Below are 19280 nucleotides of genomic sequence, written 5' to 3'. Positions count from 1 at the left end.
AAATAAAATTATTTCCCCCCCCACCCATCTCTTTCCCCCAGTTTCCTCTCTGCCTCTGTCCACTAACTCATAGACATAGATATTTTTTTTGGGGGGGGATCATTTGTCCCCTCAAACAAATGTGAATGAAAACACCCTGTAAGCGGTTTCACCGTTCACTTGGTGAAAACATTTGTATAGGCTTTCTCTTTAAAGTGGAACGTGCTATCTTAACATTGGCAACCTGAAGGCTAATTAAGGCGAGCTAGCTGATGGCACACCCTTTTTATTTCATTTTAGTTAACACTGGTGCAAAGTCATTAGCAGTGAGTGAGACATGATTCCTGAAAAAAGGACCATCCGAAAACACGTGCTATTGTTTTCAATGAGCAGAAAGTTTTGGACAATACAGGAGAATACATATTTGAACGCATTAAAAAAATCACCAGGACTCAAGTAAATTAAGTATTTTGACGACTCCCAAAGTTTTCGGCTGCCCCCCTTTCTCTCTCATTCATTAGCATTGTTGGGCACACCTGCTGTAATCCCAGCCTTGCTGACGGATTACTCCTCCTCCTCCTCCTCCTCCTGTTCCCCCTATAGATCCCCTCCCTTGTCCCACCGGCCTATAAATCTCTTGCTGGTATAAAACCCTTTGCCAGTCTCTTGCTAGGAAGCAATGTGAGGAGATGCTGATGTACAGAGCTTAACAACACAGCATGATGCCGGCACAGTCAGTGTCTGCTTGTATAGCCCATCCATCTAGTCAGACTACATCTGCTACTGTTTAGGATGAATACATTTGAATATTCAACACGTTTGGAAGTGCTTTTTTCACGGGTTATTAATTATGTTTTCAGTCCGTTGATGTGCTTCGCAGAGTAAATGTGTGAGGCGGTGGACTAATCTCCCTTTAGTTATTTCAGGATCGATAACACACTTCATTCCAATCTGTTATTTTGACAGATTGTTTTTAAAGGGGCGCATTTATCACTTGTCATCCTTATGAATGTTTTTGCAGCTCAGGATCAGACTTGTATTACTCACAAGTCAGTGATTTGCATATGACTAAAAACCTTAACTGGTCAATTAATTTGGTGTCATAATATTGATACTGATTGGCCTACACAACATCAACTCATCCATAAATGATCGACTTATTTGCCGATTTATTTTCTGTGATGTGTATGTTTATATTGCAGCAAATCAACTGAAAGTAGTTTGAGAAAGACTGAGGCGGCTAATTACTGTGTAGTGTTTGTGTGCGTGAAGCATAATGATTTATGGCACCTTCAGCTAATTAGGTTACATGCAAGCAGTGTGTTCCCAACCGCACTTTGAGTGGAGCTCGGCATTACTCCACACCGAATCCTAGCCGACATCCCTGCGCTCTCCCACACACTCTTTATCTTCTCATTCTCTCTCTCTTACACACACACGCAGACACACACACACACACACACACACACACACACACACACACACACACACACACACACACACATTAGTAAGATACATGATTGGGGGCGTCTTGCTCAAGTGACATCTCACTGAAACTTCGAGTCGAGACTAACGGTGCCTGTGTACAATGTTGCACACACGCCACACAGCTACACACACACCACACACACACACTCCAGAGCAGTGTGATGTATAAATGATCAAGAGCAGAGAGAACAGCAGGACATCATCTTTTTCTCCCTCTCTCGCCCACCCAGAATTCCTCTCTTCCCCCCCTCACACACACACACACACACACACACACACACACACACACACACACACACACACACACACACACACACACACACACACACACACACACACACACACACACTTGTTCTGTCTCTCCATCTCGCCTCCCCACCCAACCCGACCATCTCTGTTCTTCAATATGTAATGAAATACGATCAGTGTTGACACATGGTATAGCATACTGTGTGTGTGTGTGTGTGTGTGTGTGTGTGTGTGTGTGTGTGTGTGTGTGTGTGTGTGTGTGTGTGCCTCCTCGGTGTGTTGCCCCTCCCTCTCTCATTTGCCACAGAGAAACGCTTGAAATTGGGTCACAAAGCTGCATGAGTGTGAACTGGGGTTGCGCGTATTTCTCCCCTTTTTTATTTTATTTTTCCAAAGCACCATTTTCCACCCTCTGCTTTGGAAAAATCTGTGCGTTTTCTTGGAAATGACGCAGACATGACACAGAAGCTGTATTACACTGAGGCACTGCCGATGCTGTAAACAACATGGACTGTCTGCTGAAATCACACAGGCATCCACTGCGTGCTGTGTTTGCTGCTCAATACACCGTATTAGACAACAGCTTTTTATTTTTTTATTTTTCGACTCAATTTCGTCCTAGTTCTTTGCAGCCTCTGGCATTATCGGTGATTGTTTGAGTGTTCCTATCTGGCTGTGAGTGTGTTTGTGTGCGGAGTCATGAGTGTGTGTGTGTGTGTGTGTGTGTGTGTGTGTGTGTGTGTGTGTGTGTGTGTGTGTGTGTGTGTGTGTGTGTGTGTGTGTGTGTGTGTGTGTGTGTGTGTGTGTGTGCGTGCGTGTGTGCGTGCGTGCGTGCGTGTGTGTGTGTGGTTCATGTGGTACCAGTGATGCAGAGATTTCCTCCTCCTCCTCATCCTTCACTGCGCCCTCTGGCCCTGGCTGCTCATTTGGCTGCTCATCTTGGTGCTGTAAACAAGTTTATGGTGTAGAGAGGTAATTACGCACACAGACATTCTACATTAGAGCCTAATGGCTGAGGGCCACAATCACTAGGTCGCAGAGGGGTTTACCCAGCGCTCACCAGTCACAGAGGCTTTAAGTGCTCCGTGGATGGAATAGGTATTTCTAATTGTGAGAGCCAAATGAACGCCAAAATCCCGGCCCATGGACATTTTCTTGCCATGATGCCGCCCCACCAAAATAAAATACGCTTTGGGTATTTTGGTTTCTTAGGTGAGTGAGAGTTAGGTGAGAGGATTACCACTTTAAAGGACTACGAGAAACTTTCAAATGTTCATGAAACAAATGCACCATCCGCCAGCACGTGCTGGCAAAGATCTTTTGGACAGCAGGCACTGGTGTTGCAAAAACACTACCACGTTTTAGTCCAAAGGGGCTGCTATAATCAACAAGAAACTGAACCCTCATTGTAGTCAATGCAAGTAGGTTCCATTTTTTATTAATGTAATAGTTTCCAGCTGACATTGAGATTGGTATCCAATTTATCATCTAACTCTCGACAAGATTGTGAATAAGTTTATATACAAAACCCCAAGGATACATCTGCAGTGATACTTTATAAGGCAAATTAGAAGCAGTGTCACCATTGCATCGTTTATCAGCCAGATGGCCAAGTCATCTAAGTTTCATTTATAAAGTCACAAATTTGCCTCAGAGGACTTTAAAATGTGTATAATGTATGACTCCATCTGTCCTTATAGACCCTCAATTCAGATGAAGAAAAACTCCACAGAAGGGCGAAATACTGAAAGCAACAAATGAGGAAATCCCTTTCAGCATCAGCATGGTCTTTTGTTTATATAGAGTGTACAGTTACAGCCGCCTTAACAAAATGAAAACTGAGATGTTTATTTTGTAAAATACCAGTACACACCTTTTTATTAACCCAAAAAAAGGATCAATAAGGATATCGGCTTCAAAAACAAAAGAGTATCAGTGATGCTATACATAAAATATGTGATTATCTAAGCATGCTATAGACACAACTGTCAATACCAGGCAGTGGACACGAGTATAGTATGTACTGCAGTACTGTTAAACTAAGCCAATATCTGTCCGCATGCCTGTACAGTCTTATTAACGGCTCTGTAAAGTGTGTACTTTGCATCTGTTTCTTTTTCTGCCATTAACGTTGACTTTTATTGGGCTTTTTATCGCCGTATTCTTCATTCAATTACAATAAACTTCAATTAACTTGAGCGTTTGCTGTTTAGTGCAAACACAAATATCAGCGCTCAGTGGTCCAAAGTTTTCCTCACTGCGCTGGTTTGGCAAAGTTTATTGAGTTTGGACAAATGAAAATGGAGAGGAACGTGTAGATTGCGATGGTCCATCAACAGAATTTGAAATTAATGAAAATATAAAGCACACTCATGAGCTATGACAGCAGTAAGGGGTTTTCAGCACTTACACAGGAAGAGGATTCTTTCTGGATTAATTTCTACTTATAATTTCCATGAATATTATTATAGCTGTCAGGGTTATGGGTCTATATTGCCATTTTCCCAATTATAGTTAATCAACTTAAAGGAAATTTGCAGAATGGTTTGCTATATTGGGGAAAGATTTCACACTACTGCATCAAGTTTCTAAGTAAGCCAGAGTCACACAGAGCTATTGAAGAAGAATAGTTGGAAGGGGAAGCAGCCTCTCAATATAAACATACCTGTGAGGCGTTTTGTAATTCTCTTTATAGTGGGGATGAAAGGGCTTATTCCTCTAAATCTCCAACCAGCTGTTGTTTCTACTCCGGTGCTGCTCTCACCTGTCACCGTTCAGCGCTGGCTTTCTCACTATAGGGAAACTGGATCAGATCCACATCCATTTTGGACCCAGGCCAAAGTCACAACGATGTCAGCAACCATGGGCTTATACTCGTTTAGTTTCAATCAATAAAGCGTTACATATTTCCACCCTTCATGTTCACACACTGTACACACCGAAACACACACACACAAACACACACACACACACACCTGGCCCTCACTGCCTCCACCGTCTGCTTTCTGCTGACAGGAGAATCACCGCCACAGCTCCCTCCTCAGACATTTCTAATCAGCACTTGGCTGGGCAATTAGTGTACGTAAGAGCATTAGCATACCATAGCGGCACCACCCAGACACTGTGTAAAGCTGTTGGATAATTGAAGTGAAGTGTGCGTGAGTGGCCACAGCGCTGTTTGTGTGTTTGTTTGTTTGTTTGTTTGTTTGTGTGTGTGTGTGTGTGTGTGTGTGTGTGTGTGTGTGTGTGTGTGTGTGTGTGTGTGTGTGTGTGTGTGTGTGTGTGTGTGTGTGTGGTACAGATGGTTTGAGGAAGACAGGATTCTCTGCTGAGCGATAATAGGAAGATCCTGAGCAGAGGAAAGTACAGCGGAGTAGGGCGGCCTGGGGACTAGTTACATTTGTGTTGTTTTCAGCACCTCTTAAAAAAAAGACTTCTTCTTTCTTTTTTTTTTACTGCAGCGCTCATGGACACTTCGGTTTTATTGCACCATTTTAGCTCCCGAAGATGCAGAGCGAAAGTAGGTATTCACTAAAAACGATTTCTCCCAAACTACTTGACTTTAAATCATACTGTGTTACCAGTGGAAAGAGTGTTTTTTTTTTTTTTTACATCTGAATTATTGAGCATTACATTTGCAAGTGGTAAGGCGTACAGCAAAGCATGGTTACTGGATAACACATATAACCATCAATGCTTTTAAGAGCGTTAACTGCTGATGCACCTCCATTCCTGGGCCTATACTCACAGTAGTTACTTTATGGATAAGTGGTCAAAAGTAGACAATGTTGCATCAAGTGTAGTAGATAGTCTGCATCTGTTTATTTTACAAAAGTTATGTGTTTTTATTCTGTTTTTACGAGAAGCGTAAGTTAGTATGTACAATTCCCATTCATTAGAACTATACCTTGATTCATCAAATGATAAGGCATGAATTGTCATTGTTCCCTCATTATCAAAAAAGAAAAGGAAAATGTTTATAAGCAGAGTGAATCATACTCTATGTAATTTAATTGTAATGTTATTATAACTACTTTAACAGTGGGGAACTACAAAGTCTTGTCTTTAGCTGGTGGTGGAGGGGGTGTTTATAATGGGAGGAGGTCCAGGTGAAAACAAAGTTGGTGGAATCTATGGAAGCATATCTCAAACATGAGGTGTAGAGGGAAAAAAAAACAAGATTTCTTGCATTTACACCAACAATCAATAGTCTCATTTCAGGGAGGAAACCATCATAATTTCCCAACCAAGTGGTCCGGAGGGTTTTGCAATATAGATTTCTTTCTTTTCACGATTTACATTCTCACATTTGTCAGCAGCGTATGACATTTCCACTCCCTGCAACCTTTTTCTGATTTAATGAATGTGCGAATCATTTTACCGATAGGGAATCTAAACCTAATACATAAAAAGTGGGATTAAGCATTGAACTTCACATATAGAAACCATGGTTTAAGGTGCAGAGTGTAGAAGCTATTGGCATTGTTTAGAAAAGACTTGGTAGAAATGGAATATAATAGGCTATTCAGAATTATTCAAAAGCTTTTGTTAATCTTATTACATTAGAATGAGCCTTTTATATCTACATAGGTGCTGGACGCTCCGTCATGTTGCACCACCATGTTTCTACAGTAGCGAAGAGCAGGGAAACATAATTTAGGCCTCATGTGTTTTTATATAAAGTGGGCGAATAAGTACTAGAATTCATCTTCATCTCATCACTTGATATTGTGGAAAGACTTAAAGCAGTGTTGGTTGATGCCATCTTTAGTAGCTTCTTGTCTTTGAAGGCCACCAATGCTGTAAATTGTCCAAACTGTAGGGGTAGGCAAGGAACTTTCACCATTAAATAACACCAACATGTACGTTATCACACACTGCACCTTTAAGTATGTGAGGGCGGGATTTTCCTTCAACTACACATATGCTAATGTTACTATACACTCAGTGTTGTAGTACTACTGATGATGGGTGACGCTCCTGTGCGACTGCCTCAACCCCCAGTTTGCCATAAGTCTGCAACCGTGACCTCGTTTTAATCTCCGACTTGTAGCATCCACTCCAGCCCAGCCATCAGGATCAAAGAGAGATGGCTGGTAGGGAGTCAGTCAGTCATCCTTTATTCAGCTCTGGAAAAAAATGTGTGGAGCACAGAGAGAGAGAGAGAGAGAGAGAGAGAAACTCATGAGTGGTGTCTTGCTTTAACTCATCCCTCTGCTTTGGTGCATTACCTTTCATCTCTCTCCTCTTTTTTACCTCTCTTTTCTCCTCTCCACCTCTTTCTCCGCAACCACCACCACCACCACTCCTCCGCCCCACACATCGTTCCCATCCCTCTCTCTGCCGCACTTACCAACCTTTTTTCATTTTGGCTGTCTGGCATCTCTGCTCACTTTCCTGCCAAAAAACTCACATCTCCGAGGTCCCAAGTGTCATTCATCTTCCCCTGCCTGTCTGTGCCCCACCATGTGTCCATTAACCGAGGTCAGAGATAACTGCTCCTGAATGCCAACCTCTCTCTCTCTTTCTCTCTCTCTCTCTCTCTCTCTCTCTCTCTCTCTCTCTCTCTCTCTCTCTGTCCTCTTTTGACTTTTTCTGCCTCCACATTAAGATGCTGTTAATGTGTGAAAATGACCTGTCCACACTTAAATGTCAAATCAATAGGAAAATGACAAAATGTGTTCTTTTTGCTGCCCTTTGGGAGGCCAACTAGAAAAGATTGCAGCTTAAATAGATACAGGTGTCGGCAGGGCACTAGGGTCATGTCATCAGTAATGTTATCCGAAAAATATTTCCATTTATAATGCCGAGTTAACATGTTACAATAACGCACAAATTGCACCTATAACATTTCTGGAAGCTGTTAAGATTTTTTAAGACAAAATGTGTCTCTTGTGTGGGTCCTACTACAAGAAAACTCCCCCTGAAATGACATACCTGGCATTATATATGTGGCACCTAGGCGTAATGTAGGGAGAAAAAGTTGCAAGGTATATGTAGTTGAAGAGTTAAATTAATAAATATAATAAAAACTGAATTGAGTTTGGTCGGTTTTGATCAAATCTCATCGGCGTGTGGGATCGTGCAGCAAGATTTTGAACTTACATTTTTCAGACAACTGAATGAATATGATCTAGTAGTTTAATCACAGCTTGTGAAAAAGCTACCAGTACTACCTGCGCTCATCAAATAACCATTTGATGCTTGTGAAGTCATGTGGCAAAGTATAACATAAATATGACTTAATGACATAACACCTGCTACGGCTTTACTGACTTTTAAAATGCAATCGAAGTTAGAGGCACCGAAATGATGGCCGCATGATTTCACTGCCTGATTAGGCATTCCAAAAGACTCAGTTAAAGGAAAAACCCTGGCTGAGTGTCAGCAAATGACCTATTGAGAGAGAAAATTATGCATTTTTTAGAGAAGAATGGGTCGCAGTGTTGAGGTAAATGGAGGGCGCAGCTTTTGGGCCATTCAGAAATGTGACACAAAAGAAATTTCAATTCGAACCAAAGCGACCTGCAGTGTAAAAAGCTTTTAGTGTGAATTTGAAATGGAGCCGAAAGAAAGGAGAATGAAAAGAGAGAAAGAGAGAGGTGTACTCTCGCACGGAATGTGCAGACACATTTACATGAGGGGGTGAGTGAGATCGTTTAGGCAGTTTATACATGTGTTGATTTAGCCTCCATATGTCTGACTGCGTTCGTGTGTGTGTGTGTGTGTGTGTGTGTGTGTGTGTGTGTGTGTGTGTGTGTGTGTGTGTGTGTGTGTGTGTGTGTGTGTGTGTGTGTGTGTGCGTTCGTTCGTTCGTTTGTTTGCATGTGGGCGACCACCGGCTGTTCGGAGAGCAAGTGGAAGCAACAGCTCTGATGCTCTGACTCTGAAGATTCCTCTTTGAAATAATCTGCCAGCTGCTGCCACACACACTCACACACACACACACACACACACACACACACACACACACACACACACACACACACACACACACAGAGCTAGCATGCTTCTTACTAAGTGGATCATCTAAGAATCAAAGGCATTCGCTGTTTGAATTAGCCCTCCGTTCGCTCTTCACTCCTTTGTGGTGCTCCTGATAATAGAGAGTGTCACACACTATGCGGCTGTGATATGCTACACTGTTGATATGAATCATTCTCTGTCACATCTTCTCTCTTTCTTTTTCTTTTTCGGGTTGTTTCCTTCTGTTGTGGATAGAAAAGAGAGCAAGCAGAACAGTGACAGATGAAGAGAGCCAAAGAGGGGAAGATTAAAAGAACGAGAGCAAAGAGAAGGATGAAAGAGAGATTGAGAGGAGGAAAAGGTTAAGGGAAATGGGGAGTGGGGGTGTGCTGCAGTAGAAACAAGGTGTGTGCGTGTGTGTGTGTGTGTGTGTGTGTGTGTGTGTGTGTGTGTGTGTGTGTGTGTGTGTGTGTGTGTGTGTGTGTGTGTGTGTGTGTGTGTGTGTGTGTGTGTGTGTGTGTAGACGAGTATGTTGGTACGTCTAAAGGGATGTTGTGTCATAACGTAGTGGAGCGATAAGCAACTGGAATGAGAAGTCCACATGTTTGAGCTCCAGTGCACAAGTGCAAAACACACAAACACACACGCGCACACACACACACACACACACACACACACACACACACACACGTGAGTAGAGAAGACAGTGATTGAGGTGAAAGAGCGAAGCGTTCTGACTCACTACATTGTGTGTATTAACGTTTCTCTTGTTCTTTTCCCCTGCTTCCTTTTCTCCTCCCTCTCTCACGTTTCCTTTATTTCATCTGTTGCCCTAATACCGTTCTCCCATCCTACTATTTTTCCTGTCTCTTGATTTGACCTGTTCCACGTTTTTTTCCACTTCTCATCCCTACTGTCCTTACTATTTCCTCCATCTCCCTCCTCACTTCCTTCCCTCATTCCCCCCTACCGTCCCTACTTCCCCCGCTGCTTCCCGGGACCCAGAGAAAGGTAATTGCTCTCCGTGGTGTGCTCCAGTGTTATCGTGCTTCTCCTATTGTTTTCAGTGATCGTTGTGTCAAGCCTGCCCGCCGGCCAACCGCCTGCTACTTGTGCAATCTCATCTGTCACTTCAGGCATCAAATCAGCGACCATGCTTTGCCCAGAGTCACTGTTGCTCTTTTGCAGCAGCACCCGACTGAAGGTCTAAATCATTGGTTTTAAATCATCGTCAGTCACACCGGCCACAGGCTATTTTCCTGCAAAGGGTTGCATACTGTTTTTATAGCATTTTGATCCCTCAGAGAGAGTGCACATGTCATAAAAGAGCCATTTGTAGTATGCAAGGCGAGGCAAGGCCACTCATGCTGATCTGGTGACACCCTGCTCAAATGTCCCTGAACAAAGCACACTGGATGTATATACACACACGCACACACACACACACACACTCACTAACACACACACACACACACACACTCACACAATGCACTTTCCTTTCTGGCCACAGGCGGAGAACATTATCGACCCAAAGTGTGTGAGCACACAATTAAGCAGGGGAGACGGGCCAGATAATGGTCTCATAAACACAAAGGACGCGCTGTGATAAATGCCAGCTGTGTTTGCCATATTTCTGTGTGTGTCTACTACGTCTATGTCTATGTGTGTGCGAGCATTAGTGTGCGTGCTTGTGTGTGTGTCTGCGTACATGAAGCGCGTCAGCTGCATCTGGCATCATTGCCATCCAGTTGGCCTCTCTGCATGTCCCCACTTCCCACTTTGACTCTTGCTGTTTACTCGATCACATCCTCCGACTTTGTTTTGTTCTGCAGCTTGTCTCACCTGTAAATGAGGTGACAACCTTTCATCTTGTGTGTGCGTGTGTGTGTGTACGTGCGTATATGTATGCGTGTATGTGTGTGTGTGTGTGTGTGTGTGTGTGCGTGCGTGCGTGCGTGTGTGTGTGTGTGTGTGTGTGTGTGTGCGTGTGGTATCTCCCACGTGTAGCTGTGTTTCATCTCCCCCCGCCCTCTGCGTAAAGTTTGCTTCACGGTAGAGCTTCTTCTCACTGTCATACTCATCATTTTTTGAGGCATCGCTGTGAAGCGCTCGGCAAGCACTTCCTTCAGGCACTGGGACACACATCTGCCTCACGATATACTTGTGTTTACTTTTTGTGTGTGTGTGTGTGTGTGTGTGTGTGTGTGTGTGTGTGTGTGTGTGTGTGTGTGTGTGTATGAAACCTGACTGGGGCACTACGTTTTTTTACAATAAATGAGTGAGATAATTAGAGCACAGATCAAACCAAAATGTCTTGAGAAAAGGTAAATACATCATGATGCAAAATGGCGTCATTCTTTTCTGTTATTTTGTCATTTGCTTTGCAAGAAATGTCTCTGTCTTTTAATTCCATTAGTAATCACGGGTGCAGAGAAGCGTTTTTTTTTTATTTTGGTTATGTTTGCAAAGGCAGTTTGTGATATATGGAACGAAAAATCAAGATATTTACTGGCAATGTTGCTAATGCCAAAATTAAAGCCAACAAACTCAAAAAACACAATTTGGCAATAGTATCCACATGTTGGCTCTAAGCTATAGGTTTCCTTTGGGGAGAGGTGTATGAAGCCCTAAATAAATATTGAGTCTTAGTATGCAGAAGCAGAAGTGTCCAAAACTCTCCAAGGTGTAATACCGGGGAAGCTTTGAGAGGAAATATAGCAGCTGTCCAGCTTACTATGTGGATAAAACCTAAATCTCCTGCATGCAATATGTGGAATGAGGAAGTGTTATGAGGTGGAACAAATGTCATTACGGCAGAAAAAGGAAATGCAAATTCACAAAGAGATGGAATTCTGTGATGGGCCTATTAATGGAATACGTTTTTTTTTCTTCTTTTTGTTATATCACATTTCATTTTTTCCTAGCCCTAACAAAATTATTCTCGCCTGCCTTTTCCTTTGCTTTATTCTCCATCAGTTAACTGTTATATTCATTGTGGTCGGATTTTTTTTCGTTTCATTACACATATAGTCACGAGGAAGTTAGAGGAAATGTGTTGGAATGTGTGAGGAAAGTAGATAGATAGATAGATAGATAGATAGATAGATAGATAGATAGATAGATAGATAGATAGATAGATAGATAGATAGATAGATAGATAGATAGATAGATAGATAGATAGATAGATAGATAGATAGATAGATAGATAGATAGATAGATAGATAGATAGATAGATAGATAGATAGATAGATAGATAGATAGATAGATAGATAGATAGATAGATAGATAGATAGATAGATAGATAGATAGATAGATAGATAGATAGATAGATAGATAGATAGATAGATAGATAGATAGATAGATAGATAGATAGATAGACGGACGGACGGACGGACGGACGGACGGGCAGACGGACAGACAGACAGAGTAGAATTACTCAATCACCTGAATTATGGGACGACACACATCCTTACTTACTGCCCTTTCGACAAAGTGAAACGTTTAGCTCATTCGCTGTATACTGTAGGTGCATGGTGCCGGGTATATGGTGTTTGCATTATAGCCCCAGGTGTGTGATCATCCGTGTGTGTCCTCTGTCCTTGTTCCAGGGACTTTGCCTACGTGGCGAGAGACAAAAACACGCGGGTGCTGAAGTGCCACGTGTTCCGCTGTGATACTCCTGCCGCAGCCATCGCCACAAGTCTCCACGAAATCTGCTCCAAGGTGGGTGTCATCATTACCGCCTACTGTCTCCGCACGAATGAGCTCCTTCTGCTGATCTGGAACCAGCCATCGAGCTTTAATCAGGCTGACTATTGAACTGAGAATGAATGAAAATCTTTACAAGTTATCCATAGCAAATTTATTTTAAGGCCCGTAATTTAGATTCGCACCTCTGCGAGCGTGTCATATAAATCCAATAGACAGGAGTGCAGAACACAGTGGCAGTGCAGTGCCATGGCAGGATTTATCTTATCTATTGCTGGTCAAGTTAAAGCTGAGGAGAGAGATAGAGGGAAAGTTTTAAGACCCTGCACAGGGTGAGATCAGATTCAGAGTACATGCTGTATTTCTGAGTTTTTAGTGTGTGTGTGTGTGTGTGTGTGTGTGTGTGTGTGTGTGTGTGTGTGTGTGTGTGTGTGTGTGTGTGTGTGTGTGTGTGTGTGTGTGTGTGTGTGTGTGTGTGTGTGTGTGTGTGTGTGTGTGTGTGCGTGTGTGTGTATGACTTAAGTCACTTTCACACTCAGGCCCGTTGATTGGGGATGCTTGTGCAATTGAGGACAAGAAGTTGTGTCCCCACTTGGTAAAACGTTGAAACGTCAGTGGATAAGGTTAGGGTAAGTCTCTGGGAAATTAGTAGGACAGGGAATCCTATATCATAATGCTGCCACAAATAATCAGTCGCGTGCAACCATTTTGCATTAATCTGCGGCTGAAAATAGTCCGTAAAATGCTGTATACTAATGCGTGAATTGTGCTTGCTAAAAACTAAAGGGCTCAATTGTCTTAGGAAATGACAGAGCATTTTTGGAATAAAGAAATGTTATATTAGTGTTATACAGTAAGTGGGTTGGTATTTTTACAAGATTTGCAGAACAATACCTCTTTAAAATACTCCAATATAAAGTCCTGTCCAGTCAACTGTAACAAATAACCTCTGAAGTATTAGTGCCGATTCCTATCACTAGTCTGAGAAGTGCATTGGTCAGCGTGAGTCTGGAACACCAATGCTATCTGTAACATAAAGAAGGCCATTTAATGTTTTACTGCTGATAATATATAAAATGTGAAGACTCTGGACACTTATATAGCCTAGACATATATATAGTATAACTCACCTGTTTAGAAACCCTTCACTTTTCAGACAAACGCAGACACACACACACACACACACACACACACACACACACACACACACACACACACACACAAAGCATTTTCTTGCACAAACAGTCAGTCCTCAGGCCAGCAGTGACCTTGTAAAGGATGACTCCACCTGGACCAACATAGTATCCTCTCTCTTAGAGGCTTGTTGACCCATTTAGAGAGAACCTTTTCCCCCCCTGTTAATTTCTTCTTATCTTGTACCTCAAATTGAAGAAAGTGTGTGTGTGTGTGTGTGTGTGTGTGTGTGTGTGTGTGTGTGTGTGTGTGTGTGTGTGTGTGTGTGTGTGTGTGTGTGTGTGTGACCATCACTCTTCACACCGCCTATTTTAAAACATAGTTGTAGTTTTCTCTTTACCGCAGCGGAGAAACTTGGTGACCTGAGTCCTGCAGCTGCGTAGTGCACTGAGCGGCCGTCCTGTGTGTGTGTGTGTGTGTGTGTGTGTGTGTGTGTGTGTGTGTGTGTGTGTGTGTGTGTGTGTGTGTGTGAGTGAGAGAGAGAGAGTGTGTGCGTGAGAGAGAGAGAGAGTGTGTATGTGTGCATGCGTCTACTCGCATGTTCCCCCATGAGCAGAGTTGCAGACTCACCGTATACTTTGATTAATGACACCTACAATTAATCAAGTATCTGTAGCAGGAAGGGTGCAGCAGCTCAGTGCAGGGGCCATGCGGACTGTTCAGGACTCTTTAAATAAAGAGTGTGCACACTGCAGCAGAGGAGCAGAAGGATGGGACAGACAGATTCTTGTGGGACCTGCTCAATTCAAATGTATAATTCCAAAGACAATGTTTTAAAAGACAAGGCAGGTAATATAATGTATTTTTCTTATTATCAAAAATGTGCCACTAAATGAATCCATTTAACAAGTATTGCCTCTGCATCCAAATAGTGATATAGCTTATTCCTCTGTGGCATAGAGCTTCACTGTTGCTGAATTATTAAAAACACAAAAGTACAGTGACAAGCTGCAAGGTGAACGGGGTCAAATTTGAACTCAACAGAAAACTTTGCCAGTGTATTGCTTACTTTAAAACAATACTTTTTTGTTTCACTTTTTTTCCAGAAATGTTTGAATATATACACAAATATGGCAGTAGAGTATAAAGTGTAAAAAAAAAAGAAATGTAGATGTTAGTTCATCTTTACAACATATCAGTGTCCAACGTTTTTAACATAACAGGTTTTAGATACTACGTTTTTTCTAAATACTATAGTTCAAAACACTATGTACATGTCTTCGGAATGCATTTTCGGCTGTTATAACCTTCAGAATAGTGTTACGAATGATTATGGATGAAAGTACTTTAGGAGTTGAGATTTCTGGTTCGGAGTGTTGACAAAACATCAACGTTGACATAATGGCCATTGAACATGGTTGTATGGGAGAATTATATAGACTCAAAAACACAAGGTTTAGTCAAATACACACCTTAATGTACATTTTGGGCCATTTATTTATAAAAAATGACATATTATGGAATGAAAATAGACAACAATCTCAAAATGATCCAGTGCTGGGGCGCTCCGGTGGCGTAGTGGATAGAGCGCATACCATATTGACTCCTGCCTTCGTTGCAGTGGTCGCGGGTTCCAATCCGACCCGTGGACCTTTACTGCAGGTCATCCACCCTCTCTCTCTGTCTCCCCATTTCAACTCTGTACTATCTAATAAAGCTGGAAAATGCCCAAAAATAATCTTTAAGAAAATAATAATAATAATGATCCAGTGCTTGAAAACATGGTCTTTCCCTGTCTCAAGGTTTTTCCCTGTCTCATCCTTAATTTCTTAAAATGATATTATTTATGTGTTTCAGCGGTTTTTGATACAAATTTGTGAGAGAAATCATGCTACCTGCCCTTCACCTCTCATAATTTTTATTCTGGTTTCTAACCTCCTCTCCCGTTTTCTCTCTTCTCCCTCCGTCCTTCTCTCTGTTTTATCCTTCTCTCTCTCTCTCTCTCTCTCTCTCTCTCTCTCTCTCTCTCTCTCTCGTCCAGATTATGGCTGAAAGGAAAAGTGCCAAGGCTGCAGCTGGCAGCTCCGCCCAGATTGGCTCCGATGTACCCCTACAAGGTATATTCACAGTTACACACACACACACATATATTTAGCTTTGATTCTAGTTCTTTTGTAGTTCCCCTCGTGAGAGAATTGAATTAGTCAGCCGTGTGCTATTATCTTCCCTGCTGTGGTTTCTTGTCCCACAATACAGTAGTCCTCATCTGAAACCTTGTTTTTTTTGTATGAAAAATGAATCGCTTGAGGAGCGCCTGTGAACATTTGTTAATAGAAAAGATAACAGTGTTTGGTTCACTTACAATCAGATAATGCTGACTCTGGAATAACTCCTCGCTCCCACCATCACTGAATGTTTTTCCTCCCAGTGTTAATTCTATTCACTGTGTTTTTTTTTGTTTTTTTTCAATTGGTTAAGTCCCAACCGCTTGTTCTTCTCAGTCCTGAGTAGTTACATGAAGAAAGAGAAAAGGAGCCAGCACAATTCATCCTCTACTTTAACTTCTGGTGTTAGCTGGTGTGTGTATAAACTAGGAGTGTGCGTGTGTGTGTGTGTGTGTGTGTGTGTGTGTGTGTGTGTGTGTGTGTGTGTGTGTGTGTGTGTGTGTGTGTGTGTGTGTGTGTGTGTGCGTCACGTGTAGGGGGGAGCTCCGGCATCAGAATATAAAGGAACTATATATCGGCTCTTCACTTACAGGCAGTCGACCTCATTAAAACCCAATTAGTGTTCCGTGGCCTGGTGCACGTCAGAACCCATCCCCAACCCCAAGATCAAAGAACCTACTGGGGGAACATCCCTCACTTCTTCTTAAAGCTATAATTTGCTTGAACTTATAGTCTTTTCACCGAGCAAAACCCAGTTGGAAGCCACTTAAAGGTGTTGCACCCGCAGTCGATATAGACCAGTCCATTAGCTATACAGTTCATTTCACTGCAAAGCCAGTGTTTTGGAAAGAAGTTATTTTTCGCGCCCCTGATGAGATGTGTTCAGGGTGGCTGGGACTGCACATAGCCGTGTATGGACACATTTTGGGAGATTAGCACCGAATGATTTTGGGAGCAGCGCCATCATCAGGATAATGGATTGTGGCCTGTCTGCGCGCTCTACTTCAAATACGGAATGGATGTATGAAAACCTCAAAATACTCATCATTCATGTAAGCACTGTTTTCAGAGCTTTATACAAACTTAACGAGAAGGGGTATTACAGTGATGAGGTGGAGCCAGGCATGGGCCATTATCCCTAATCGCTTCCCATTATTCAGCCTCATGGTAACGAGCTGTTAATCTCTGGAATTCAAAAATTAAGAAGTGGATTGTGCTAAAACATTTTAAAAAAAAGGTGCAGAATGCCAAACAAGGAATATGTCATATATGGCCTGGTGTATCTCTATTTAAAGTTTACATTAGCACCCTTTGAAAATATTTTCTCTTCGCTGACCTCCGGTGATTTAACATCTCACCTTGCTGAAGTGATTTGAATGTATATTGTGTGACTGTTGGGTGTACACAATTCAAAAGGATTATTCTTGTTGCTCTCATCTCACTCTGACAAATTTGATAATATAAAATAAAAATATAGGCTAACTGGAGAGGTTGTGCTCATTGTGGCAAACTTATTTTGGGGGAGTTCCATGTTTTTTAAGCAAATGTATTTATGAATGAGTCGACAGTAGAAAGATTACAAAAAATATGGGAAACAAAAGCCCCCTACCAAACAAGGGACGCTTGAGCACATGGTCTGCAACCTACAAGGTGCCCCCAGATCCAAGTCTTCATACAATAATTATTAGAAAGATGTTGTTTGCGTTTTAGCCTATATACATGCAATCAGTTACCAACTCAACTGCATGTATTATTCAACAATAATGAACATTTCATTTTGACAGTCCCAATATTAATCACTGATTTCCAATTGGAAAATGTACGCTCATTTTTGCAATCCATGTTGTTGATGTAGCAGATTAATAATTCATGTCGGGACGTCAAGGGGGATTCTTTCACTTATTTTGATGATTTTGTCTATTAGCACATTCTAGGATGAACTATTTTAAACAGTGAAGTTAAACATTATTGTTTAACCTTCAATCACCTTAGGCTTATGTAGCTAATTGCATTGTTGTTTTCATGGCGATTTCCTGTGGACAGATGTTTGTTAACAGTGCTGGTGACTGTTATGCAGATCGTCCTCATGCACTGTGAACTCCAATCTTTTGTACACAGGGCACAGCTGGGTTTCCAAGCAGATCCTGCATGTTCGTGTGTGTGAATATATTTGTCATGTCCACAGCACACTAAAATATTAAAATATTCATCAGTGTTTGTTTATTTCTCTAGTATAAGCCAATTATCATGTGTGAATTTCTCTTTTGGAACTTTGCCTTAGATGTTGATCGTGTGATAAAATGACCCCTGCAGGCGATCTGTGTGCGTGTCTTTTAATGTGTGTGTGTTTGTGTGTTTTCACTCTGCAGAGTTCCCCATGCCAAAGACTGAGTTGGTGCAGAAATTCCATGTGCTGTATATGGGCATGACGTCCGTGTCTCGCCCTATAGGTAAAATATGAAACTCATACTGAAACCTGTACACACCTTTAAAAAAAATACATCCTGCATCCAGTAATACATTCAGACTGTTCTGTGTTTGTGCCCTCAGGTATGGACATCATAAACGGGGCCATAGAGAACCTCCTGTCCTCCACGGGCAAAGAGGACTGGACTCCTGTCATCTTGAGCATCGCTGACACCACTCTGGCTGTCATCAAAGAAAAGGCAAGGGGGCTTCTTTTTGCTCTCTCAACAGATAAATAAAATATGGGAATCGTTGCTTGTGCATTTGAGAGGGAGATCTTTTAGAGCGTATAGTGTGAAGCACAGATCTGATTTTCCTCTTGGCTTTCTGTAACAGGAAGAGGAAGAGGATGTGTTGGTGGAGTGCCGGGTCCGTTTCCTGTCCTTCATGGGCGTGGGACGGAACATACACTCATTTGCCTTCATCATGGACACTGGGAGCCAGCATTTCCAGTGTCACGTGTTCTGGTGCGACCCCAACGCGGGCCATGTGTCCGAGGCTGTGCAGGCAGCATGTGTGGTGAGTTCATATTTGTACATTTGTGTAATGAAATGATGATAGTATGATGTTATACAGGTTGTTTGGATGTAATTCATATTGGATAAAGTTGTTATTGTTATATAGAATAGGTGTTTTGCATTTCTGCCAACAGTTGGATGATTGATACTTCTCTCATGTCTGTACAGTAAATATGAAGTTACCCTAAATGAGCATAGCTTAGCATAATCACTGAAAACAGTGGCCATTTGGCTGTGTCCAAAGGTAGCAATAACTGGCTGAGAGCCAGGCTGTTTCCCTGCTTTTATTCTCAATGCTAAGATAAGATAACCAGCTGCTTGCGGTATTCTCATATTTAATGTTTAGGCACACACGTAGAAGAAGCCTATCAGCAAGAAAGCAAATAAGAGTATTTCCCATAATATATAGAAATATTCCTTTAATAAATTACACATGAACTTGAGGCAACACATCAAGTTCAAATGTTTTGTTTGTTTTTTAAAGGTGGAGTTAGCCATTCTGGGGCCTAACTAAGTCACTTTTTTTCAAAATCACTGAATATCTCCTCATGATCTAATACCTGTCTGTACTGTCTGTGTGCTAAAAAAAGTCTGTGTAAATACACAG

At 42.0% G+C, this 19280-nt stretch overlaps 1 protein-coding gene across 1 annotated transcript in view; it reads left to right on the top strand.

Annotated features, from left to right (window-relative positions):
- Positions 1-19280, top strand: part of apbb2a (amyloid beta (A4) precursor protein-binding, family B, member 2a) — a gene marked incomplete at its 3' end in the record, with an annotated part of 37488 nt that overhangs the window by 17557 nt on the left and 651 nt on the right. The window contains exons 9-13 of the mRNA XM_080035334.1: positions 12291-12405; positions 15566-15641; positions 18059-18139; positions 18240-18355; positions 18492-18674. Of these exons, the coding sequence (XP_079891460.1) occupies positions 12291-12405; positions 15566-15641; positions 18059-18139; positions 18240-18355; positions 18492-18674 (571 nt within the window). The remainder of the gene's footprint in view (positions 1-12290; positions 12406-15565; positions 15642-18058; positions 18140-18239; positions 18356-18491; positions 18675-19280) is intronic.

This window comes from Ammodytes marinus, assembly GCF_949987685.1.
Source record: "Ammodytes marinus genome assembly, chromosome: 10".
In the NCBI taxonomy this organism is placed as follows: Eukaryota; Metazoa; Chordata; class Actinopteri; order Uranoscopiformes; family Ammodytidae; genus Ammodytes; species Ammodytes marinus.
This window is presented reverse-complemented; position numbering and strand designations above follow the sequence as displayed.